Source organism: Lontra canadensis, unplaced genomic scaffold (genome assembly GCF_010015895.1).
Source record: "Lontra canadensis isolate GAN:19392208 unplaced genomic scaffold, GSC_riverotter_1.0 scaffold99, whole genome shotgun sequence".
In the NCBI taxonomy this organism is placed as follows: Eukaryota; Metazoa; Chordata; class Mammalia; order Carnivora; family Mustelidae; genus Lontra; species Lontra canadensis.
In genome coordinates, this window is record NW_022631093.1 from 4,890,295 (window position 1) to 4,913,100 (window position 22,806).

Genomic DNA, 22,806 nt, shown 5'->3' on the forward strand with positions numbered 1-22,806 from the left:
CTGATATGCAGCCATGGTCTCGGGTGGGACCTGGGCTAGCCTCCAGAGAGGCGACTTTTCCTCTGAAGGCACAGTGTTGATAGGGTGAGAGGGAAGAGGAGGCAAAGGTGTCCTTGAACTTGTGGGCAAAGTCTTTATTTGGAGCATTCCCCAGCCTTGATGCTCCCTCTGGGATCCCTGTGTCATCTCCAGGGAGCTGCGTGAACAGCCACAAGGTGGAGCCAGGCTCCCGCCTCCCAGAGGCATCTGCTCGCTCTGGGAAGCCTTTTCCAGACTCCCAGCCTGGGAGGTGGATGCAAAGGACTTGGAAAGAGAAGTGTTCAGAAGCACCCCGCCACCCCCACCTCAGTCCCTTGACGGGGATCACAAAATCTCTGCTTTGAAGGAAATCTCCTGTCCTTGGACCCCACACCAGCCCCTCCTGCCCGCCAACTCAGGGGCCATTTCCTTCCACCATCCGTCAGGGAACGGAAGCTTGGAGGGGTTGCCCAGTTCCCAGAGTCGATCTGGGGCAGAGTCCAGCTCCCAAGTCCATGTTTTCCCGGGTGCGAATCCTACCTTGCTGACTCAATTGCCAGCATTCTTCCCCGGAGTTCACCCCTGTTACCAGGGACTTGAGGGCCCGTCCAGAAATATATCTATTTACTTGTGCAGAGAGGGAGAGAGAGAATGTGTGTATGTGTGTTTAATAATTGGTGGCATCTTGTTCTGGATACAAGGTGCCCCAGATCCATGTTCTACCTTTCATTCCTCTGCATGTGGCCCTGGAAGCCCATCATTCTGGGCTTCATGGGGGGAGGGGGAGGCTCCCACACCCTCTTCTTCTTCTTTTTTTTTTTTTTTTTAAGATTTTATTTATTTGACAGAAAGAGAGAGATCACAAGTAGGCAGAGAGGGAAGCAGGCTCCCTGCGGAGCAGAGAGCCCGATGCGGGGCTCGATCCCAGGACCCTGAGATCATGACCCGAGCCGAAGGCAGAGGCTTTAACCCACTGAGCCACCCAGGTGCCCCTCCCACACCCTCTTCTTTCAGGTGAGCTCCATCAATGGCAAGCAGCAGCCAGAGGTGGTTGGAGGGAAGGGGGTGAGACTGGAGTATTTTTTCCCCGTATCTCCTGCCCTAATGGATTGTCTTTCTCAGAGGTTCTATCTGCTTGTCCTCCCCTTCAGTACAGCCTGGGTTTGGTACCATTCCTTGCCTCTTCAGGGCTTGGCTGCTCACAGCTCCCCACTGTTGCTAACCTCAGACGACTTCATTATCCTACTTGGGTCCCTTAACATTGCCCACATTTTTACAAATTCTCTCCTGGGTGCTGGCAAATGTTTAATAACTCTCTCACTCAGAAAAACCAAACCAAACTAAGCCCTAATTTTATGTAACTTTTCCTGATTTCTGTAGTGTAATCTCTCCCACCGTGGTGGATTCCAGGCTTACCAGCAATTCTGAAAATGTCACCATTGGTCTCAGGCTCTGGCCCCAGCACATCACTGACATTCCTTTATTAAATCATCTTGAATTGCCCTATTTGAGTGTGCCATCCATCTAAGGGGTACTGGTCAGATATTCTGTAGAGTGTCAGAAATGGACATTTTTGATAATAAGATTTTGTCAAGCTACTCTCCCAAATGGCTGACCCATTGCCACCTTTCGATCCCAAGATCCTTGAGCAGGGTTTTTGCGTACAGTTGGTTGGCCAACTGGAGTTATAAAGAAGAAAGAGTCTGGAGTACTTCTTTGTCAGGGGAGAGAGGTCAGAGGGCATCTGTTTGGGAACAGCTCATATGGGTGTGTCAACAGGAAGCCTCTCGGAGAGAAGGAAGAAAGCGTCTCACCTATTGGCCCATAGAGGAGTTTGGAGCCCAGAGAAGGCAAGAGGTCGTTGCCTTTAAAAGCTGTTCATTCTTCATGGAGTTGGAAACAGCATCTCTCCTACCTGGGAGGGTTTGTTTGTAGAACCCAGGCACCTAAACCTGCCTTTGGCTTTTTTTTTTTCCAGAGTATGTATGCCTTTTTTAGGACAAGCACGTTCAGCCAGCTTCCCCTGAATGGCTTCTTCAGAAACCTGCCTGGCCCCTTATTTTGAAGGAATGCAGTTGAAGCTTGTTTGTGAACCTACAATGCATATATTTCTTTGTATTTAAAAACTTGAGTTAAAAAATATATATGTTTCTGGGGCGCCTGGGTGGCTCAGTGGGTTAAGCCGCTGCCTTCGGCTCAGGTCATGATCTCGGGGTCCTGGGATCGAGTCCCGCATCGGGCTCTCTGCTCAACAGGGAGCCTGCTTCCCTTCCTCTCTCTCTGCCTGCCTCTCTGCCTACTTGTGATCTCTGTCTGTCAAATAAATAAATAAAAATCTTTAAAAAAAAAATATATATATATGTTTCTGAATGTATTGATATTTTTCAAAAATGAAGGTTTCAAGGTTCCAAAAACCAAACTGGTTCTATCAGAATGGGGTAGAAAGTGGGGACTGCCCAACTCCTGAAAATCTTCCACTCACAGTTTGTGAACTTGCAAGAACGACGTTGGGATGTGGAGGAGAAAAGGGATCCAACATTTCTTCCGGGGATTAAAAGTGAGTCCAGAATTGCAAGGACTTGGGAGAAAAAGGCTCTTGTTGAGTTCCCCTTTGAATAACCGAGCCCCTTTCTCTCTGAGTTCTAAGTGTTGAGATGCAGCGTCCTTACTGCCTAGAAACCCAACAAAGACTGGCTTGGTGGCTGCTTTGAGGTTTCTGTTCTATGTAGAATTTTAACCATGAAAAGACACAAAGATTGGTTTCTTCTGAGTCCTTAACTGAACACCACAAAGAGGGACAATTAGTGGGGAGCTGGGCTGCTGTCTCCCACCAGCTATGCTGCTGCTGTTCGGAACCCCCCCCCCCCCCCAGGAGCCACGTGAGGTATGCCACCCAGCCCCTCTCTGTCTCTCGTGTTTGCAAGTGTGCCACAGACTCAACTGTCCAGTTGTGGAGATTGCTGGGCTCTGGAAAGGCCATGGGCTGTGGTGTTGAGAGGATGGGTCTTTATCTGTAGCCTGGTTGTACCACTTGCTCTAAGTCTTAATCTGTAAAATGGGATAATATTGCCTGGATTGAAGGCCTGCTCTTAAGATGAGGTGAGAAATCATGGGTAGTGTTGGCTTGGAGTTAGAGTCCTATAATGGTAGTCATTTATATAGTATGGTTGTTCTCCCCATTCCAGGCGTTATGGCACACATATCCTTCTGTCTGACTTTCAGAACCTTCCAGATAGTTCCCTTCTCCTTATCCCCTGCTGTGTCTGGGCAGGTCTCCATGATTTCTCCCATTCGTCTTCTTGTTACACATATAGGTAAGAGGCCATGCACCTGACCAGGAATAAACCTCTGGATCTCTCTGAATTCAGCTTCTATAGAAATGAAGGTTTTGTGAGATCTCCCCATCCCCACCTCTAGGGATCACTATAAGGGTTAATGTAGACAGTGGAAACAAAGAACCCAGCTCAGTGCCTGACCTTGGGCAGATGCTAATAAAGGCTCTTTCCTTCGCCTCTGCCTGGAACATGAGCTGGAAGGGACAGCTAAACATACAGCTAAACATACAGGGAAGTACCCACTGAGGCCATATGCTGCCTGTACACATAACTCAGGCGACCTTCTTGTTGCCTTATCTGCTTCATAGAAAGTGTGTGGAGTTTGTATTAGGACTCCTGGATTGAAATCCTTTGTCACACTCCCCAAATAGGTATAAATTCCTCCAAGCCTTAGATCACACATTTATAGAAGGGTTTATAAAGAAGTCCATAACATTTAAATTGTTCCAGGGTGAAATGACATGAAAGATGGGAAATAACTCAGTAAATTATTGCTGGTGTTCAGCAAGTTTGAGTAAGTATTTCTTTCTTTCCCTTCCTTCCTTCCTTCTAGAGAGAGAGCGGGGTAAAGGGGGAGAGGGGCAGTGGGAGAGGAGAGAGAGAATCCTAAGCAGCCTCCACACTCAGACACGGGACTCTATCTCAAGATCCTGACATCATGACCTGGGCCAAAATCAAGAGTCTGATGCCTAACCGACTGAGCCACCCAGGTGCCCTTGAATAAATATTTCCGTAGCTGGTGTATGAATAGATTGCCTGGTTATGTCTATGTAATGAAACTGATGTTTCATAACATTTATGTATTCTGACCTTTTGAGTTTGCCGATTTATTTATTCATACCTCTTGTAAATAATGCTGCAGCGAACATCTCCATGCAAGTATCATTTTCCTTGACTGGAATTCTTTTCTCAGCATGTACTCCTAAAAATGGTTTTATTGACGGGAAGAATTTATCCAGCAGTTCCTGAGGATATTTCCATATTGCCACACAGGTTGCAAAGAGAGAGATGACAATACAAAATACTCAGAAAAGGTTCTGTTATACTTAGCAATCACTTCTTTTTGAACTTTTGGTGGAGCTCTTTCTTCCTTGATAGCTTTATATTTTAATCTATTAGATCAAGACCCATGGCTTTAAGACTTATTGTATGATGTAATTATTTTATTTGAATTTAGTAGAGCTGATATTAAAGTTATTTGTTTTTAAGAGCCTTATTATAAAGTTAATGAAAGCATTTTTTTTTTTTTTGCAACTAGGCTTAATTTTTTTTTCGTTTACTTCTACAGATGTGTAATGCCTCTTGATTGTAAGTGACACTTGATTCTTGCTTAAGCAAAACCAGAACGAGTTGGCTCCTGTAGCTGAGGAGAGTGGGTGCCAAGTTCAGGCAGAGTTTGATCCAGGGACTAACCCTTGTGGTTGTAGTCCCGGCACTCCATTTCTCCGCTCTGATTCCTTCCGTGTTGGATTTGTGCTCCCGGCAGATTGTCTTTAAATGATCCCAAATACGACCTGCGGTACCCTGAGGCTATATCCCTACAGCCTGTGATCAGAGATAAGAGAAGACTCTTAACTCCTGCTTCTCAGTAAATCTTGTGAAGTCCCTGATTGGCTTTCTTGGGTCATGTGTCCTCGCCTCAGCCAATCAACGTGCCGAGGGGGACGATGCTGGACTCTGACTGGCCACCGGAGTTAGGGACCGTCTCTACCGCTGAGGGCAGGTGGGCTTGGACGTGGTGGTTCACAGCCCCTCACAGGCTTCAGGGGCTGGGGAAGGGGCTTCCCGAGGGAAGAGCAAGAGGCTGGGACGGTGTTACCGCGGAAGGGGTAAGTTAGGCTTGCAAGTTGTGAAGTCACCACAAGATGGCGCTCCCGCTCTTTCTCTTTCACGTGAACGCTGGGTCGTCCCTGCGTCTTTCCCTCCGTCCGTTAACCCACAGAGATAGGCTCCTGCTGGATGGTTCCCAGAAGAATTGAGACCTTGCAGCCTGTAGTAAAAGGAACAGGCCATGGTGTGGGTTGTATGCTATGAGAAGGGTGTGCGTGGAAACGTGGTGCTGTGTGGACGGAACCGGTTCAGCTCACAGACTGTGGTGTGACAGCAGCTGTGGGGGTGGCGGTGGTGTTCAGTAGTTGTCTTACGCCTCTTTTCCTTGGCCTGGTTCCAACGTAAAAAGTTCCGTGAGTTCGTTGCAGAGTCCATTTCATGAGAAGAGTTTGAGTTCATCAGGAACACTCGAGAACTCTCAAGCCAGAGGCTTCCTGAACCTTCTTTCTGCCACCACGGAGCCCCCTGTGCTGAGGAGGCCGGCTGTGCGGCAGGAGGAGTGGGTGGCACTCTGGGAGCGCCCCTGGCTGGGCTCGGGCGCGGGGGGCCGTGTGGGAGGGATGTGAGGCTGCTCTTCTGGGTCAGCTTTCCAGTGACGTCAGTGAAGGGATGTCACGCTGTTAGGCCAGCGCGATCCTGGCAGCTGGGGACGCGGAATCTTATGGTCATGCGTGGCCGACAACGTATCCTAATGTTCCACAGAGTAGAATAAATGTCCTAACAGAAGAACCTGAAATTCGGGCTCAGCCCTGTACCCCTTTCCTGCCTTCCCTTTTAATCATAAAACAACCATTCTGCACCAGGCACTAGCCAGGGGCTGGTTAATTCGGAGACAAAACCTTTTCCCTATTGTCAAAGGTCCCACAGCCTCGTTGGAGAGACGGACATATCTAGGAAAAAATGCCATTCAGGGGGGAAAATAGTGTGGCTCGGACGGGCCTGGGTCAAAATCCTGGCTTGGCTCTTCAGTACCTGGGCAGCTTTACACAAGTGACAGACTCTCCCTCAGACTCAGTTGTGTTTTATGAAACAGGGATGACAGTATACATGTCAATGCCTGGATCACAGAGGTGATGTGAAGATTGAACGAGAACACGTGTAAGGCACTTTGCTCCGAGCTTAACACAGGGAGATGTGTAAATCTTACCGATTGCCTGACCTTGGATGGGATTTGCAAACGTCTCAAAGCTGAGAGGCAGAATTAATACACTGGGTGATAGAATGTAAATTCCAAACACTCCCGAAAGGTTTGTCAGGGAAGAAATCGGTGAGACTAAATTTGACTGGGACAGATGTACAGTGGTGGCCTTAGGTTTGAAAGATCAGTGGGCCCAACACAAGGTTGAAGGGGGAGTGTGTGTGGCACGAAACTCTGCTCTTGTATGATGAGGCCTTGGGGATCAGGTAGATTCTTGCCTAATGGATGTGATGAGGTGGCTAAGAACAGTAGCCAATGTCCTAGATGGAGGAAAGGAGCCACAGGAGGTGGCTTGCAGGAGGTGGTTTGGGCAGGGTGACCTGGATGACAAAGGGCCTGGAAGCTGTCCCCTGGAATGGCTGAGAGGATGGGCAGAGTTAGTCTGGAGAGGATCAGGTGTGTCATGGCCGGGGTCCTGCCTTCCACAAATGCCAAGGGTTGGCACCTGAGAAAGGTGTCAACATGCTACCTGTGTGTTACTCCAAAGATAGGCCTCAGGAAGCATCTTTTAGTATCCTGGTTCAAGGAAGAACTGGACAACTTTTTAGCACTTTTCCAACCACAGAGTGAGCTACATTATGAGTTGTGGGGCTCCTGGTAGCAGAAGCATTCAGGCAGCCTCTGGATGCCCCATCTGGAATGGTCTAAAGCATGAATTACTCACATAGAATCTAGGGAATCATTAGGATGACTTTGGGGGAATCTCATAATCTCCTGAAACTGTAAAATGTCTGTGGATTTTTTTTTTCAGGGAGAATGAAACATTGCATTCATCAGCTTTTTTTTGGGGGGGGGCAGGCAGCATCCAAAAGCAGTTTAAAAATTACATAACTTTAACAAAATTTAGCTACTGGGTGCAAGGTGGGACTAGGGTTTTTTTTGTTTTTGGTTTTTTTTTAAGATTTTATTTATTTATTTGACAGAGATCAAAGGTAGGCAGAGAGGCAAGCAGAGAGAGAGGAGGAAGCAGGCTCCCAGCTGAGCAGAGAGCCCAATGCGGGGTTCGATCCCCAGACCCTGGGATCATGACCTGAGCTGAAGGCAGAAGCTTTAACCCACTGAGCCATCCAGGCGCCCCGGGACTAGGTTTTAAGGTGTTTTTCCCCCCCCAGATGTGAGAGTCTGTGCTAAATTGTTAAATATATTCTTGTGACTAATGTGAATTTATTGTTATTATTAGCTGCCAATTTACTGTGTGCCTATTTTGTGCCACATAGAGTTTTACATATTCTACTTGGATTGTCTCATTGTGTTTTTCAAAAAAATTTTTTGAGATTAAGTATTATTATCATTCTTATTTTATAAATGATGAACTGAGGTATGGAAGTTCACCTGAGGTTCCAACTTCTTTTCTTGGTAGATATGTGCCCCCACATCTGGCCTTTTTATGCCTGGTAAATGTCATGTTGGAAATTTTAAAGGTAGGATGGTAATAGTAATAAGTAACCATGTATTGAATTTTTATCTTCTGTGTTGAGACATTTAATGCTCAATTATAAAGCGGGGCTTGGGAGAAATTAAGTCACTTGCCCATGGTCACTCAGCTTTTAAGGATAGGAGCCAGGATTGAATGGGCACATCTGGCTTGCAGCCTGCACTCTTAGCTCTGCAGACACTTGGGGCTGGTACATGATGCCGGGACCCAGGCCCCTTCTGTGATTTATCCCATGAGGGGCTGTTTGACTAGATGGGGGAGGGGAGAGGTACAGAGGACCCCTTAAGGATCTGGGGTGGGGCAGGTCAGGCAGAGCAGCAACTGAACATATCCTGCAGCCTCGGGAACAGGATGCCAGCCCAAGGGCTAAACATGGAGAGGACAGCTGAGTCAGTGAGCCTGCAGGTCTCATGTGCCACCCCCGCTCCCCAGCCTGAGCTGCCACAGCTCCGGGTAGCCCAGTGAAGTGAGGATCTAGCATGCCCTGAGTCTTGGCGCTGTGCCCTCTCCCTCACCACAGCTCCTTCCAGGCCTAGAGAAGGAAGCCAGTCAGCAACCTTGTGGTAGGAAAGTGCTCCAGACTTCACCACTGCCCGCAGCAGGCAGTCGGAGGGGAGAGGTGCTTGGAACTGATGTGGGGAGAGGGAGTGCACCTTCGTCTCTGCAGGGTTTCCTCAACCTTCCTGATATGCTTCAGCCCTCCCCAGGATCCCTGCCTTGGAATAGGATGATGTCAGAGGCCCATATCTCATGACGGCTCCTCTGAAGTAGCTAATCCCCCACTCCCAGTGCATGCCAACCACATCATCAAGGGACAGTTTTCCCTCAGTCCTCTGGGAAGTACAGCTGCTTGGTTGATTCTGGTCTCCTGAAACCAGAGTCTGATGCTCCCAATTGTCTGGGGAGTCTCATGTGAACAGACACAGAGAAAGGGAGAGGGATTTTGATTTGCATCTTCATTGAACAGATGGGTCTCCGGAGTGCCATGTGCCTGCTCCCCAGAGAGCAGTCCATGGGCACCAGCTTCAGTTTTTACTTAGCAGAGGAGGCAGACCGGGGCAGAACAGAAGAAACCAGGAGGCTGCTCTGGAATATTCTGTGGGGAGCTCTTCAGGGTTAAAGAGGCACCATTACTTCCAAAGGGCCCACACTAGCTTAGGAGTAGGTTGTTCAAGGGGGGAAACTGACTGAACATTTCTCAGACACGGCACAATTCCAAACCCTCTGTACTCTCCTGTCAGGCCCTGTACGTGGAGCAATCATAATTTTTATCAATCGCACTAGAACTCTTTTAAGAGAGAAGAAAGAAACACTTCATAATTATACTGAGACAACAATCATAGACCAGGCTTGTCTCAGGCAAACCAGGATATATGGTCACCCTACCTGGAAGTGTCCAAAGATTTGACACTGCCCAAGACCACTTGGCCGCTGTGTGGCCATGCACAAGTTATTCAGGTTTTCTAAGCCTTATGTTCCCCATCTGTAAAATGGGACTACTAAAAGGGTTTATTGAGAAAGCACTCAATAACTACTGTTCATGCTGGTGGTTGCAGCTTTTATTAAACTTTGTTGCCCCTCAAAGTGCAGGGAGTCAGAAGGGTTGGTATTTTAGCAGCGATCAAGGAAGTGAAGGTTATTCTACCTCTCATCTTTTCTCAGTTTATAATGTTTTTTTTGACTGTACTAATGCATGTACTCAGCTCCAGTCTGTCTCGGCAGATCATTATTTAAAGGGACAAAAGCCTTTGTAATTTAGAAATGATTCTTGTTCGAGGGCTGCCTTTAAGGAAACAATGGGTTGAAAGGAAGAGCCTGTTGCTTCACCTTCCCCTTTGCTCTGGGGAATAACTCTATGAGATGAGAGTCTCATTTGCATCCAATTAGACATGCCTACTATTCATCTCACAATGTCAGCTCTCATTATGAAGCCCAGCTGATTCTTTTCAAATCCAGCTTTGAATTAATTTTTGGAAAGCAGAGAGGTTTCACCTTGTTTCTAGCTAAAATGTTGAATCTAACGGATGCTGGCGCAGTCATCTTGCTTGTTGAAGTGATTCGGTGGTTGCAGGAAAAGTCTCCGGCCCCTGCTTCTCCAGCAGAATTTGCGTCTACCAGACCATGGGCCTGAACAACCACGGCATGGTGGTCGGGCTCGCTTTGTGGGGTCCACGCTGGAGAAGGGAGGAGCACGTGGAGGGTGCGGTCTTCTGCCTCCAAAAGATGAATGATCACACTCAAGACAAGCCTGGCTAAGGCTGGCTCACTGTGTGGCCCGTGTTGACTAGATAATTAATCTTTCTTCAGTAAATAGGAGGTAAGCCCCGGGTGAGGGCACAGCAGAGTCTCCCGTGGGCCTGGGTCAGCAGGAATGGTGAGACTGTGTGTACTTCAGGGAGCAAAAGCCCTGCCACACGCCACTCAGTTTGAATCCTGTGTCTACCGCCTGGAAGCTTTGTGAATATGGGCAGTATATCCACCTCCCTAGGCCTTGGTTTTCTTATCCGTAAAGTGGAGCTATGATGGAATGCCCTGCTATGATTGTCAGCAGGATTCAGTGGAATAAGGTGGGTAAAGTCCTCACCACAGGGTCTGGCTCATAGGCCACACTACCTGGACCGGTTTACTGCCCTTAGGGCTCTCAGGGGGCTTCAGGGAACCGGAGAGCCTTGGGCATCAGTGCACCTGCTCCTTGCTGCCCTCTGGTGGCACATATCAGAGTGGCCCCATAAAGAGGAAACTGGGAGAGGTTACCTTTAAAGTAAGAAAATTTGGGTTTTATTGCTTTCTTGACCACCTCTGAGAATATCTTCCCAACTTTTCAAAAAGAGGAGGACAGGAAGATACCCTAAGGTTCCTAAAAGCAGGATGATGTCTTCCATGTATAGGAGGTTGCTCAGGAAAGCTGTGGTCAGCTTCCTTGCCCATGAAGTTGGGGAGGCTGGCCCCAGCCATGGCTCATTGGCAGGCCAGATGGCCGGCAAAGTCAAGGGAGAGGAAGAGACATTCATGAAACAGCTGGGGTGGGGGGATGGGGAGGGTAGAGTTTGGAGCTGTGGCTGGTTTCCCCAGAGGTTCATCTGGGTCGTGGCTGGTGTTCCTCATGCCCCTCTGAATTCCCTAAGCCTTCCTGACTTTTCTAGCTGTGGTGCTCCCTGTCTCTGCTGGCCTGTCTTATTACCAGTGGATCCAGGAGCCACAGGCCAGGCAGAGCCAGGATGCAATCAGCACTTCCTATTGACGCCTGAGAACAACTTGCAGTTTGCCATGCGCCCTCTCCAGGCTGATCAAGGTATTGGTCAGAGGTTGCTTCCTCTAAGGCTGGGCGAGGCACCCCTTTGGAGGGGCCCGGAGCCTGCCCGGAGCCTGCCTTGCAGTCCTCTAGTACACCGCACTTAGACCCGTGGGCAATTTCAACTGAGTCTGTGTCTCGCTGGTAGACCGGGAGTTTCTGGAGAGGTCATTCCCAGCAACCAGCATGGTGTGCTTGCTACGCATAGCAAATGCTTCCTAATGAGACAGCGGCTGGGTGGATGAACAGTGGACTCTGCCCTTGAGGACGGGATCGCACGTGACCACGCCCATGTTCCCCATGGTGCCTGGCACAAGTCTTTGCACATAGTGATGGCTCAGTAAATGGGTACAGAAAGCATGTTCTCAGGGTGCTCCTTGAGACTCAGATCAATTCACAGCGTTTGAATACCTTGCAAGTGCTGTTACAGGTTCTGGGAGGTTTTTACAGACGAGTGTAAGAAATCATCCCTGGCCTCTAGGAGCACATCTTGTTAGCTGTTCAAGTTAAAATACGACTATTAAATTGTAGTACCAGTCCTATAATAACTCAGGGCCAAGATGAGCTGTCCCGATGGGTGTTGGGGTCACTACCCGAGGTAGAGGGCTGGCTCCATTGGCTGGCAGAGTGTGACTCTCATGGACCCCTTTGCTAAGGTCTGATGCTCTGCTCTGGCCATCTTGACATTCTTAGTTTTTAAATAGAGGGCCCTGCATCTTTATTTTGCCCCAGGCCTTGCAGTTATGTCACTGGTTTTGACCCAGGATCCATGCTGACGGGGAAAAGCTCTGTGGTAGAGGGCTTGAGCTGGACAGAGAAGATGAGCAGCAGAGCTGGGCCAGAGCTCTCCGAGAAGACGTGGTCATCCTAGCGTCAAGCCTGGTGCAGTGCCGCAGCCTGCTCAGGACAGGCCTTCAGGAAGAGTGGGGTGGGGAAGGAGTTGGGGGTGAGGCGTTTGATCCTGAAGTGTGCCTGTTTGTGAGGAAGTGGTGGCTCTGAAGGTTGAGCCTGCATGGGGGCCTGAGCTGCCCCATGTGCCCTGTGCCCCTGCCTGCCTCCACAGAGAGGCCTGGGAGAGCCACTTGAAAAGGCAGCCCAGCCTTGCTTTGCTGCACTACTGTTATGGTCATTTCTGGACTGTGGTGGGTGGACACCTCACAGAGCTGCTGGGAAGGCCCCAGGAGAAGAACGATGGGCAACAGCTCTGTAAGCAGGAAAAGGGCACCTTCCCTGTAGCAGAGCACAATTCCTGGTGCTTGAGGGTCCTCAGCTGGTGTTTAGTGAAGTGTTGGGGCTGAGAGCCTCTTCTTAGTGGTCTGGCTAATGCTTGTCTGTTGGAGGACAGGGTCTCGGTCATCAGGAAGGATAGCCCAGTCTTTGTTCTCCAGGGACACATGGTCTCTGTAGATGAGATGAGACATTTACACAAAATTTCCCACTCCTTCTGCTCCCTGATGGACTGGGTCTTAAAGTCTACTTCTCCCTCTACAGACCATGTCTCCTAAACAAACTTCTGAACTTGTCTGGGCACCTGTCGCCCAGCACGGCTGGCCGAGTATAGGGAGAGCATGCAGGGCAGTGCCCAGCTCAGTGCTTGACACTGGAAAGGGACATTGCTATGGTTGCTAAGAATCCATTCTGTGCCTTGGAAGATCAGAGAACCAAGGGGGCACCTGGGCCAGCAGGGCTGGAGAGGAGGTGCTAGCACTGGAACCACAGATGGGATAGAGAGAACAAGCAGGGGGATGTGTGTATGGTGTGTTTAGAATGAGTGAAAGGTGAAGCCTGAAACTTGGGGAGCAGCACAGCGAACCCTGTACCCCATGACCCCATCCTGTCATGCCTCCATGTTGCCAGACTGGAGATGGGGGGGGTTCTTCAGCCGACTTCATTCCGGTGGCCCTCCCTTGTGAGCCCCCATGGTGTGCTGATCTGGGGCCAGGCTGGGTTCAGGGCTCCCAGGGAGAGAGGCCTGGTGCCCGCTGTCCCCTGCCCTGGTATGTGCCCTCCTCCTGGGGCCCTTCTGCTCTGTTCTGTCTGTTGGTGTCTGGGCCTCCCTATCCAGTATTCCTTCTTTCTCCATAATAAAGGGAAATGGGGGACCGGGACCTGCATTCACGGTGGCCCTGGCCTGCTCTCAAATGTTCCCCTCAGCAGAAAAACTGTCAGGCTCAGTTACTGGAGCAGTGTGATGAGTCACTTTGGGCAACTTTCTTAACCTCTGTGGTCCTCAGTTTCCTCAGGAATACATGTGGTATAGCTTGGCATTGCCAGGAGGTGAGGTCATGATGGACAGTGTCTACTGTAGCATTCTGCAGAGGACATGCTAGGGCAGGGTATTTGCAGTGTGTCCCTATAAGTGTGCACACAGGAAACCATCCTAAAAGTGACGCACACATGGGTGTCTGGCTCCTGGTTCCTAGGGTAGCGCACAGAAAGTGGAGACAGGTGGAGGTTGCCCTTTAGGCAGTTCTGTGCAGTGTGGGGGACATGGGGACAGAGACGTCTATTTGAAGGCCTGGCTGAGTTGGATACAGTGGGACGTGGGGCTGTGGGTGGTTTGTGCGCAGTACAGAGTGGCCTGCTGTCGTGAATATTAAGGGTGCTGACATTTACTAAGTGTTCAACCCTGGTGCCCTGAGTGTTCCATGTGAACTGCCTCCTGCAGCCCCCAGAAGTGCCATGAGGCATGTGCTCATCAGCCCCACCTCACAGAAGCAAAAAGAGAGCCTCCATGTTTCCCTGGCCGCGGCTCCCAGACAGCCTGGCTCCAGAGCCCCACAGCCACATTGTGGGCACCTGCCACCTCTCCCTGATCCCCACTGGAATCATGGGGCCCTGGGCCACACAGATCTTGACTGATCCCCCATTTACTCTCTTCCCTAAATAGGGACCCTTTAGTTCCACATGTATGGACCTGGTTATTCTGATGAGCTTGCCCTGAGGCTTAAAGACCTAGCTTTCTGGCTTCAGTACCATAGTGGCATTCCACAAAGGGGACAATATTGCAAGGAATTTGGGAAACATATTTTCCTTCCTTCCCAAAGCATCTGTCCCTGTTTATTCACAATGTGCTAAACATTTGATGGTCATCCTGACCTCACTGAATAGAAAAAACATCAGTAGTCTAGAATTTTGGTACATTTCAAATATATTTTATTACTTTTCTTTTTGTCTTAGAAAGAATATGAAACCTGCATGCAAGGCTAATGGTTTCTGACATGTGCATAGCATATGACACAGCAGTACAGTGAGGCATATACTGAAGGGGCAGTGTGTGGAGGGGGTGTTTTGAAGAGTATATTTACAAAGGAAAGAGCGCGTGGTTGTCTCAGCTTTCAAAAGAGGACTACACTGTTTAACATTGAAGAATGACACAGGGAAATCACAGATAGAATGCTTCTGTCCTGCTGTTCTGTTGCAAGGAGGGAAAGAAACATGCCCTGAAGGTTCTCCATCACCGATAGAATGTGTGTCTGTAGTTGTACACTGTGCCTGTCTGGGTACACTTTTAAGCTTTCTTGTTGGATTTTGCTAACAGTGTTGGGAACATCAAGTGCTTCCAGAGCATTTAGTACTGAAGCAGTGAACCTTTCACAAGAAGGAGAGAAGACCCAACCCCTTCCTTAAGGACCCTATGCTTTGCCATTCCAGAATCTTAGAGATGTTTCCTAGAGTATGCAAAAATAAACCGGGGGCCAGAGGGAGGTGGACGAAGCACATTTCTCTGGCAGCCAAACTGAAGTTCCTCAGAGAACAGAGGCAGAGAGATTGGCTTCTGCTTGCACGGTTACAGGGGCCACCGTGGAGTCCCCCTGAGGCTGTGACCAACCATGAGCCCAGGAGAGCCTGTGGCAGCTGTGTGGAGGCGCCAGGACCTCCGAGCGGAAGCTTCCTGCATTAGCAATGGAGCAGTGCTGCTATGAAATGTTTCCACCCAGCTCTGTGTTCCTCCCAGGCGCTTATAAAGCTCAGATGTAGTGATGTCTGGACAAATACAAAAAAGCATTTTTTTTTTTTTTTTTTAACGAAGGAAAGGCATGAGTTTCCCCCTTTTCAGTAAAAAGCAGGGTGTGATAAAGTCTGGAGCAGGAGAGAGAAGGGTCTCACATCTGGAAGCCTTCCGCACACAGCTATAAAATGTAAAAACTGACCCTTGGTAAAAAGTGCTTTGTAACAATATATAATTTGTGTCTTATGCCTGTGAGAAAGAAAAGTTTGTTTGTTGCCTTTTTTTTTTTTTTTTTTTTTTTTTTTTTTCTGCAGAGTCCTTCGCTCATCTCCCAGCTGGTGTGACGTTTTTCCATGCGGGATTTTTCACCCTACTCTTCGTAGACCCTAAGAAGAGAAAACACCCTTGTAAGTGGCTCAGGATATGACAGAGGCGATCCAGAGGCCGCCTGATTCAGACGTGATCCAGAGGTGGCTTAGCTGCTTCATCCTTGTCTTTAGGAGCTCCCCTTCCAGCAATGCTGGAGCTTGGGAGAAATGGGGGTGGGAGTGGGAACACCTCAGAGGAGGTCATTACATGGACCACAAAGGCTTACCCAAATTTGGCTTTGTGCATTCTGCAATCCTCAAAGCCCTGTGGAGCAAAACTTCTCGATGTGTGAGGAAACTGAGGGACAGGGGACTTCAGATTTGCCCAGTGAGCACTGACTGTCAGTGGTGGGAACAAGGTCTGTCTCCAGCATGAGCAGGGATGCGACAGGGGAGGACAGGCAACCCCTCCTTCAATTTAGGATTGCATATTTCTTTGTATTTTGCCCAGAAATGCATGTCCTCCAGAAGAATGCTAGTTCTAGAAGCTGCTGCCTGAAGACTGAAGGGTGGCAGCAGGGCTGGGGTTGGGGCTGTCAGCAAGGCCTGTGGCTCAAGGTCATTTCCTCTAGTGGTTGTGGGGCCTCTATGCATTCCCAAGCTGACTTTTCCCTCTCACCTTCCAGACTGCCTCTCTTTAGGTACTTAAATCCCTTCTCTTCTGCCCCATGGCTATTCCAGGGCCATGCTTCCTACTCAGACAGCCCATCGATTCCTCTGCCTCATTCCTGATTTCTGAGTAAGACCACCTAACTGGGCTCTGCCTGATGCGACTGCTTCCCGTGGTGGCCAGAAGCTGGGGGCTCTGAGACATGGAGCTGCTGGTCTGGCTCCACAGGTCTGGGCTGCCCGGCTGGCTTCTCCTTCCTCTACCCCATGTTTAGCACTCTCTTGCTGTCTCTGCAAAGAAGTCTTTGAGATAGTTCCTTTCTCTCCATTGTACATTCATGGAGACATTTTCAGCCTTTTACAAGGGGAGGGCAAGAGATTGCCCCTTTCCTCTCCCAGGACGCCTCAGCTTCCCCAGAAAGAAGACGAGCTCATTTTGTAATGAAGTGATGGGAGGCCTGGTAACGGAGATGCTCTCCTCACTGGAATTTGCAGATATAAGAGCGGACTGCATTGTCCCATGCCTGCCTCCTCTTCATCAGAGCTAGGGCCCAGGTGGAGGGCTGAGGGACAAAGTGTGCAGACTGCCTGAGTGTCTGCCAGCAGTCGGTAGAGATGTTCTCAACTCCCTCCATGGACTGGCCCCGAGGTTAGCCTTGTTCCACTTCGATGACGCAGGGTCTGGAGCGTGACAGTGGACAGGGCAGGTCCTGCTTTTGCCACGTGAGCCACCTGCCCTGACCAGAAAGAGGGCTTGATTCCCATCAGATTCGTAGAAAATAATCTCTCGCTCTCATCAGTTTCTATTTCAAGCAGCTGCAGACGAGGCAGTTTTGGAGGCTGCACAGAAGGCTCGAGGACTGGGGTTGGGCCCAAGTGTCAGCCAGGGGAGAGCTGCTCATGGGCTGAGCTTAGAGTAGAAGGACTGGGTGGGACACTGGGAGAGGTGGCTCAGGCAGCCACTCTAGGCAGGGTGAAGAAGGTGACCCTGGGAGGCCTGGCTTCCTGCCCTGTGCTTCCAGGAAGTTACTCCTCACCTCTACTTAGCCTTAGTTTCCCCTTCTGCAGGATGAGGTGCTGGCACCAGCTCCTGAGGAAGTGTGTGTGTGTGTGTGTGTGTGTGTGTGTGTGTGTACATGCAAGTGCTTCTATGAGCATGCAGAGAAGTTCACTACCTGTGAAGTACCTACACAGGTAGGTACAGGTGTACACAGGCCCTGAGTGTGTGAGGAGTGGGTGTGCTCCAGGACAGGTTCTCTTGTATGTGGTATGAGGAAACCAGACACTTGCCAGACATAGGACCCCAGGGGACTAGAGATGGAAAGTCATTTTCTGTTTATGGAGAAACAGAGTCCAGAGAGGACAGGGGTCTGGCTCATGGCTCCAGTCATCTGTCTACTATTGCTCTCTGAGATTAAGAGTGGCTCTGATTCCCCTAGGGCTAATAATACATTATGTATTAATAAAAAAATAGAAAAAAAAGAGTGGCTCTGATTTTAAAGGGTCAAGCCCAAGGTCCTTCCCTGCACCTGCATGGGAGGGCGTCTTATCAGTTTTCCGGGCAGCAGAGGTCAGGCAGCACCTTGAGGGGAGGGAATGTTGCAGGCAAAGCAGTGTCCTCATCATCTCGTGGTGTTGTACCCAGTGTTACAGCTCATAAACCCAGTTACTTAAGTGGTCATGTTTTACCACATGAGAATCACAGATAGCCATGGGTGCCGGCTCATTCATTTGACAGAGGGAAACAGGACTGGAGACCTTAAGTTCCTTTAGAAAGAAGAGGAATTAAGACTACAACTTAAAGCATTAGCAAGGTGCAAACTTTAGTTCACAAAAGGATACATTTTTGATGCTTCCAATCGTCCAAGAGAGCAGTCACTGCCTTGGGAAGTGGTGAATTCCTTACCCCGTGGGGGCTCTGTAAGCGGGGCTGGGTAGCTGCTTGTTGTGGCTACAGTGGTGGGTGTTCACCCACTGCATGAGGCTGGATGAGCTGGATGGGGCGTAGGATCGGGAGCTGGGGGGATGGTGGGAAGGAAGGTGCAAGGAGGTGAGCCATACCTGCGCTTCTCGTTCCAGGCGTTGTACCACTTGATGAACCGCTTGGTGCTCTGCAGCTTGGGGTGCAGGCAATGCTCCTGACCCCGGTACCTGGACACGCTCTTGGTGGTGATGCTGAAATGGAGCAGCATGGGGTGGAGGATTGAGGAGCCTGAATGACAGCCCCTCACTGTGACCTGTGGGTGGCCCTGATCTGTCCCAGTCAGGACACCGAGAGACAGTGGCCCCCTCCCTCCTTTCATGGGAGTGTGCCCATGTGCTCACTGCCTGGCTGGCTCTTTGGAAGTTTCTGGGTGTTCCCATAGACTATCCCAGACCCCTTTGGAAGTTTCTGGGTGTTCCCATAGACTATCCCAGACCCCTGAGGGTCTGGGATAGTCCCCCTACCCTGGCCCTATCTCCACGAGGTTGTTGTTTACAGGGCTTATGTCTCCCTTAGAGAACAAAGCTCAGGGGTCTGTTCCAGCTTCTCTGAACCTGGGGTGGGTGGAGAGAGCTAATGCCAGCAAGGTGCACATGCTAAGACCTCTTTCCTTAGACATGAGGAGCTTGCGATGGGATATAAACATGCTCTGTACATGTGGTCTCTGGCCCTTCAAACCCTGTTCTACTTGATCCTCTGAAGATTGTCCCAGGGCTAGGCATTGCGGATCTTGAAGTTAAGTCTTGCTGGCCTTGAAGCCCATTTTGATTCCTGAGCATGAAGTCCCTGTTGTCTCAGTCTTCAGCAGGAAAATAAGACCTCCCTTCAGGCTTCTGTCACCCAGTGTTCCAACCCAGTAGAGGCCCTAGCCCTGTGGCAGAGAAGCAGGTGGCAGTGCGCAGAGTATGAATCCCAGGTCTGTCTGTGGACCTTGGGTAAACTCTCTGAATGGGTCTGCCCATCTGTAAAGTGGGTCTAATACTAGGACATACCTCTTAGGGCTATTGGGTGATGAGATGATACAATCTATGGAGAATGCCTAGCGCCTGGTAGGTGCACAGTGAAGAGTTACTGTCATTAGTATTTGTCATGGAAGATGGTATGGCCAGGGAGAACGAGAAGCTTTAGTGTGTGAGCTCCAGCCTGGACGGGGAGGCAGGACCCATGCCCAGAACCTCTCTGCCCCTCTCAGCCAGGGCAGTGCTAGTGGAGCAGGATTTAGGAAGAAGCTTTTAGGTCGGGGAGGAAGGATGGTATTCCAGAATGAGGACCACATAGGGGACTTGAAAAAGTGGAAGGTGAGAGGGGCCATTTCCTGAGAGGTCATAGCACGAGCAAGGGATGATTGTGGACTGCGTGCTGGGGAATGAGCTGTGGGGTTGCAGAGGGGCGGTTGGAGGCTAGAATGGGAAGAGCAAGAAGGGAAGGAGAGAGGTCAGTGAGGGCCCCACAGATTCCCCAAGGTGAAGTGTCAGGGCACATGGGCCAAGTTCTAGGTGGGAGCAGGGCCACCATGAACCAAATATCCCAGTTGACAGGGAGAAAGGAAATGACTCTTGCTACCACTATGGGGGCAGAATATTTCTGGGCAACTTGTTCTCTTCCCTTCCCTGCGCTCTTAGTTTCCAAGGCCCCCACCACCACCTCAGCTTCCTAAAGCAGGAGTGGGTCTTCTGCTAATGCCTGTGGACTGGGCTCTGCCTTCCCTGGCCCTCCCTGAGACCAGTTGCTCCCCTGGTCCTATCTTTCCTTCTAGGTTTCAAGCATGGGGCCAGGCTTCAGGGTGGAGTGTGCTTGGTCTCCTCCCTGTGCTACCTGGCTGCTCTGTGGGAACTGAGCCCACTGCTGTCTGCCTACAGCACTGCCTTTGCACTCAGAATGAAAGGATGTGGTGAAGCCTGATGAAAATCCCTTCCTCAGGTCACTGTACAGGCTGAGCATCCCCAGTCCTGAAGGGAGGGGCAGCAGGGGAGGACACTCGACCCTCCCACCACAGTCCTCAACTGCCTGTCACAATGCTGGGACTGTAAAAATTGGTTGTGGGGTGAAGACATGAGGATTTCTGTTTGCAATAGTTACTCAGAGATTCTGGGTCCTATGTCCCCTCTCCTCAGCAGTCCCGGGTGCCGAGGGATTTGGCAAGAGTTCAGTGGACGTATGACACAAATTGCCCTTTAAAAAATCTGGAGTCTCCTGGTATAAGAGCTCCCACTGATTGTCCTCCCCACCCCACCCCCAGCCTCATCAGAGATTTCTGGGTGACTCAGGGTGAGCTGGAAAACTTGCTTTTGTTCAGCTTTTGGGATTGAAAACCTGCTTTGGCCAAAAGTGTTGGCCCCTCATTTGATCTAGAGACTCTCAGGAGCTTGAGATGGGAGAGAATGGTTAGCCTTTAGGGAGGGGAGACCTGGGTGTGGGTGAAGGTTTAGGAGACACTGACTGTGTTCAGACCTCCAGAGCCCCCTGCAAGTTTTCACAAGGCTGCATAAAGCCTTCTTGCACCTGCCCACTGCTGTCAGTGTCCTCTCTATTCTGAAAAGTTTTGCCAGGAAAAAGAGTAAGCCTGTTTATCAAGGGTTCTATCCTTTTGAGATGGCTCTGCGCCCCATACCCTGCTTCTCGTTCTCTGAAAGGTCTTGACACCTTGCCTTGGGGGCAGGGTGGTTTTCAGCACTTAGAAGAGTGCAGACCTAATTTTCAGTGTCCCTGTCATCTCCAGCCCCCCACCTGGGCACCATGGGGAGGGGGGAGGGCTTGTAGCTCTTCTCTCAGCTCATGAGAATCCTGGACCTCACCAAAAAGGATTTTCCGGCAGTTTTTCTGGACTTGGGTTTGCAAGGCAAGGGGCAGGGACAGGAGGTTAATTTAGGTGCCTGGGCGGGAAGGCAGTGGGGCTCAGCTCAAGCCTGATGGCTTTGCAGATTCTCCTGACTTGAGCCTGGCTGGACAGCCCCCAGGTGGCTGTAGGGGGTGGAGGTTGCCTTTGCATGCCCTGTGTGGAGGCCTTTGGGCAAGCAGGTCCAGCAGACGGAAGGCACTTGCCCAGACTGAGAATAAAGTGTGTCCTGTTGCTGGGGGAGGGGAAGAAGGGCCAATGGTCCGTGGCAGATATTTGGTGGCTGCTTTGCCAAGGGCTCCCTTCCTGGCCAAGTGCATATTGGTGGGGAAACAGTGGTGCTGGACTCAAGTGGTTAATTGGGAAGGCAGAGGAGCAAGGAAACGCAGTGTTCTCTCACTCTGCCCCAGTTTTTAAAATATTCCTCGCATCCCCACCAAGCAGGGCTCCAGCCACATGGCACATTAACCCCAGCAGAACACTTTGCACAGCCCCGCTCAGGCTCAGGGACCCACGGGAGTCCAGCAGGTGGTGGAAGATCAAGGATCAGTCTCAAAATGAAGTCGCTAGAAGCCAAAAACTGGCTGTCTGGGGTCCCCTGATCCGAAAAAGGCTCTGAAAGGAGGGTCTGAGGACTTAAAGACATTTGTTTTTATTTTCTTTTCAGTAACAGAAAGGCAGCATGCCTCCCAGTTTGGGTGCAAGTTCAATAGTTCTGGGTGTGTTTTGAATGCTTTGAATCCGGATTTTTAAAAGTTGGCACAAGGGGAGCCATTTAACCCTTGATCACCCCAGAAAGGTGGGCAGTGCATGCACCTAGGCTGCCCATTTGAATCTTAGCAAATGTGAACCCAGAGGGCTGTTTCCGGCGGAGCACGGGACACTGACCCTCTTTCCAAACTCCCTTTCACACTGCCGCGCCAGCGTCCCAAGGACTCGCTGGGCAGTTACAAAAGCTGGTCCAAGGCCTTGCTAGAGGCACAGAGGAATGTTTGTTAGCCCTCCCGATCCAGCCCCATGCTGTGCCCCAGCACCGGGTTAAGAGTAGCGCGGACATGCTCACGGTGAGGAGCCAGAACTCACATAACCATCTTCTCCTCGCAGTGCGGGTACTTTGGCTTCATTTCCAGCTTCTTCACATCGCTGTAGCGAATCTTGGGCCCCTTTCGCGAGCACTTGCATTTGGACCCTCCAAGAGAGAGCGCGGGGTGCCGTTCAGCTGCGTGCGGGGTCTACTGCCCCGGACCTCCCCCGGTGCCCACCCAGAACCTCCACGGTCCTAGAAAGCCCGGCAGCCCGCACCCGGGTGCCCCAGGACGGGACGGGACGGCGACGAGGGACCTCCCGGGCACTCACCGTCCACGCGAGCGGCGCACAGGGCCAGGAGCAGCAGGAGCAGCGCGGCCGACAGGAGCCTCATGCTGGCCGGTGGGGCGCGGCGCGGGAGCAGGGACTGGGGAGGGCGCCCGGCCGGCTCGGCTCTCTCTGCCCGGAGCGCGCCTCCCGGCTCCGCTCGCTCCCGCTGCGCCCGTCGGTGGGTGCCTCGGCTACCGCGCGGCGCTTCTGCGCTCGGCTCCGCGCTTTCTCCGCAGCCTCCCTCCTCCCGCCCCGGCCTCTTTTAAATCCGCTCCTGCCCTCGCCGCAGCGAGCTCATTAATATGCAGAACCACTCGGTGACTCACTGAGATTTCTCAACGAGGTGGGGGGAGGAGACCTTGCCCGCCCCGGGACCATGATCACAGCGGCGCTCACTCGCAGCCACGCGCGCACGGGCACACTCACGCCCGCTGCCCTCTCACTTCTGCGTACACTGGCACACCCGGGCTCCAACCCTCGCATACGGCCAGCGCCCCGACTGTACGAGACACTTAAGGGCATGGCTTTTCTGCTTCCAGTGGTTTCCCCTGGCCAGACCGGCCTGCTGTTCTGAGCCACTGAGAGACCCAGGC

At 50.9% G+C, this 22,806-nt stretch overlaps 1 protein-coding gene across 1 annotated transcript; it reads right to left on the reverse strand.

The window, feature by feature from the left end:
* Positions 1-14,241: 14,241 nt before the first annotated feature.
* CXCL14 (C-X-C motif chemokine ligand 14) lies at positions 14,242-22,459 on the reverse strand. The gene is made up of 4 exons (XM_032837637.1): positions 22,214-22,459; positions 21,941-22,046; positions 18,099-18,212; positions 14,242-15,446 (listed from the first exon to the last, which is right to left on the reverse strand). The coding sequence occupies exons 1-4, from the start codon at positions 22,275-22,277 to the stop codon at positions 15,431-15,433; spliced, it is 300 nt and encodes a 99-aa protein (XP_032693528.1). The 5' UTR covers positions 22,278-22,459; the 3' UTR covers positions 14,242-15,430.
* Positions 22,460-22,806: the final 347 nt, after the last annotated feature.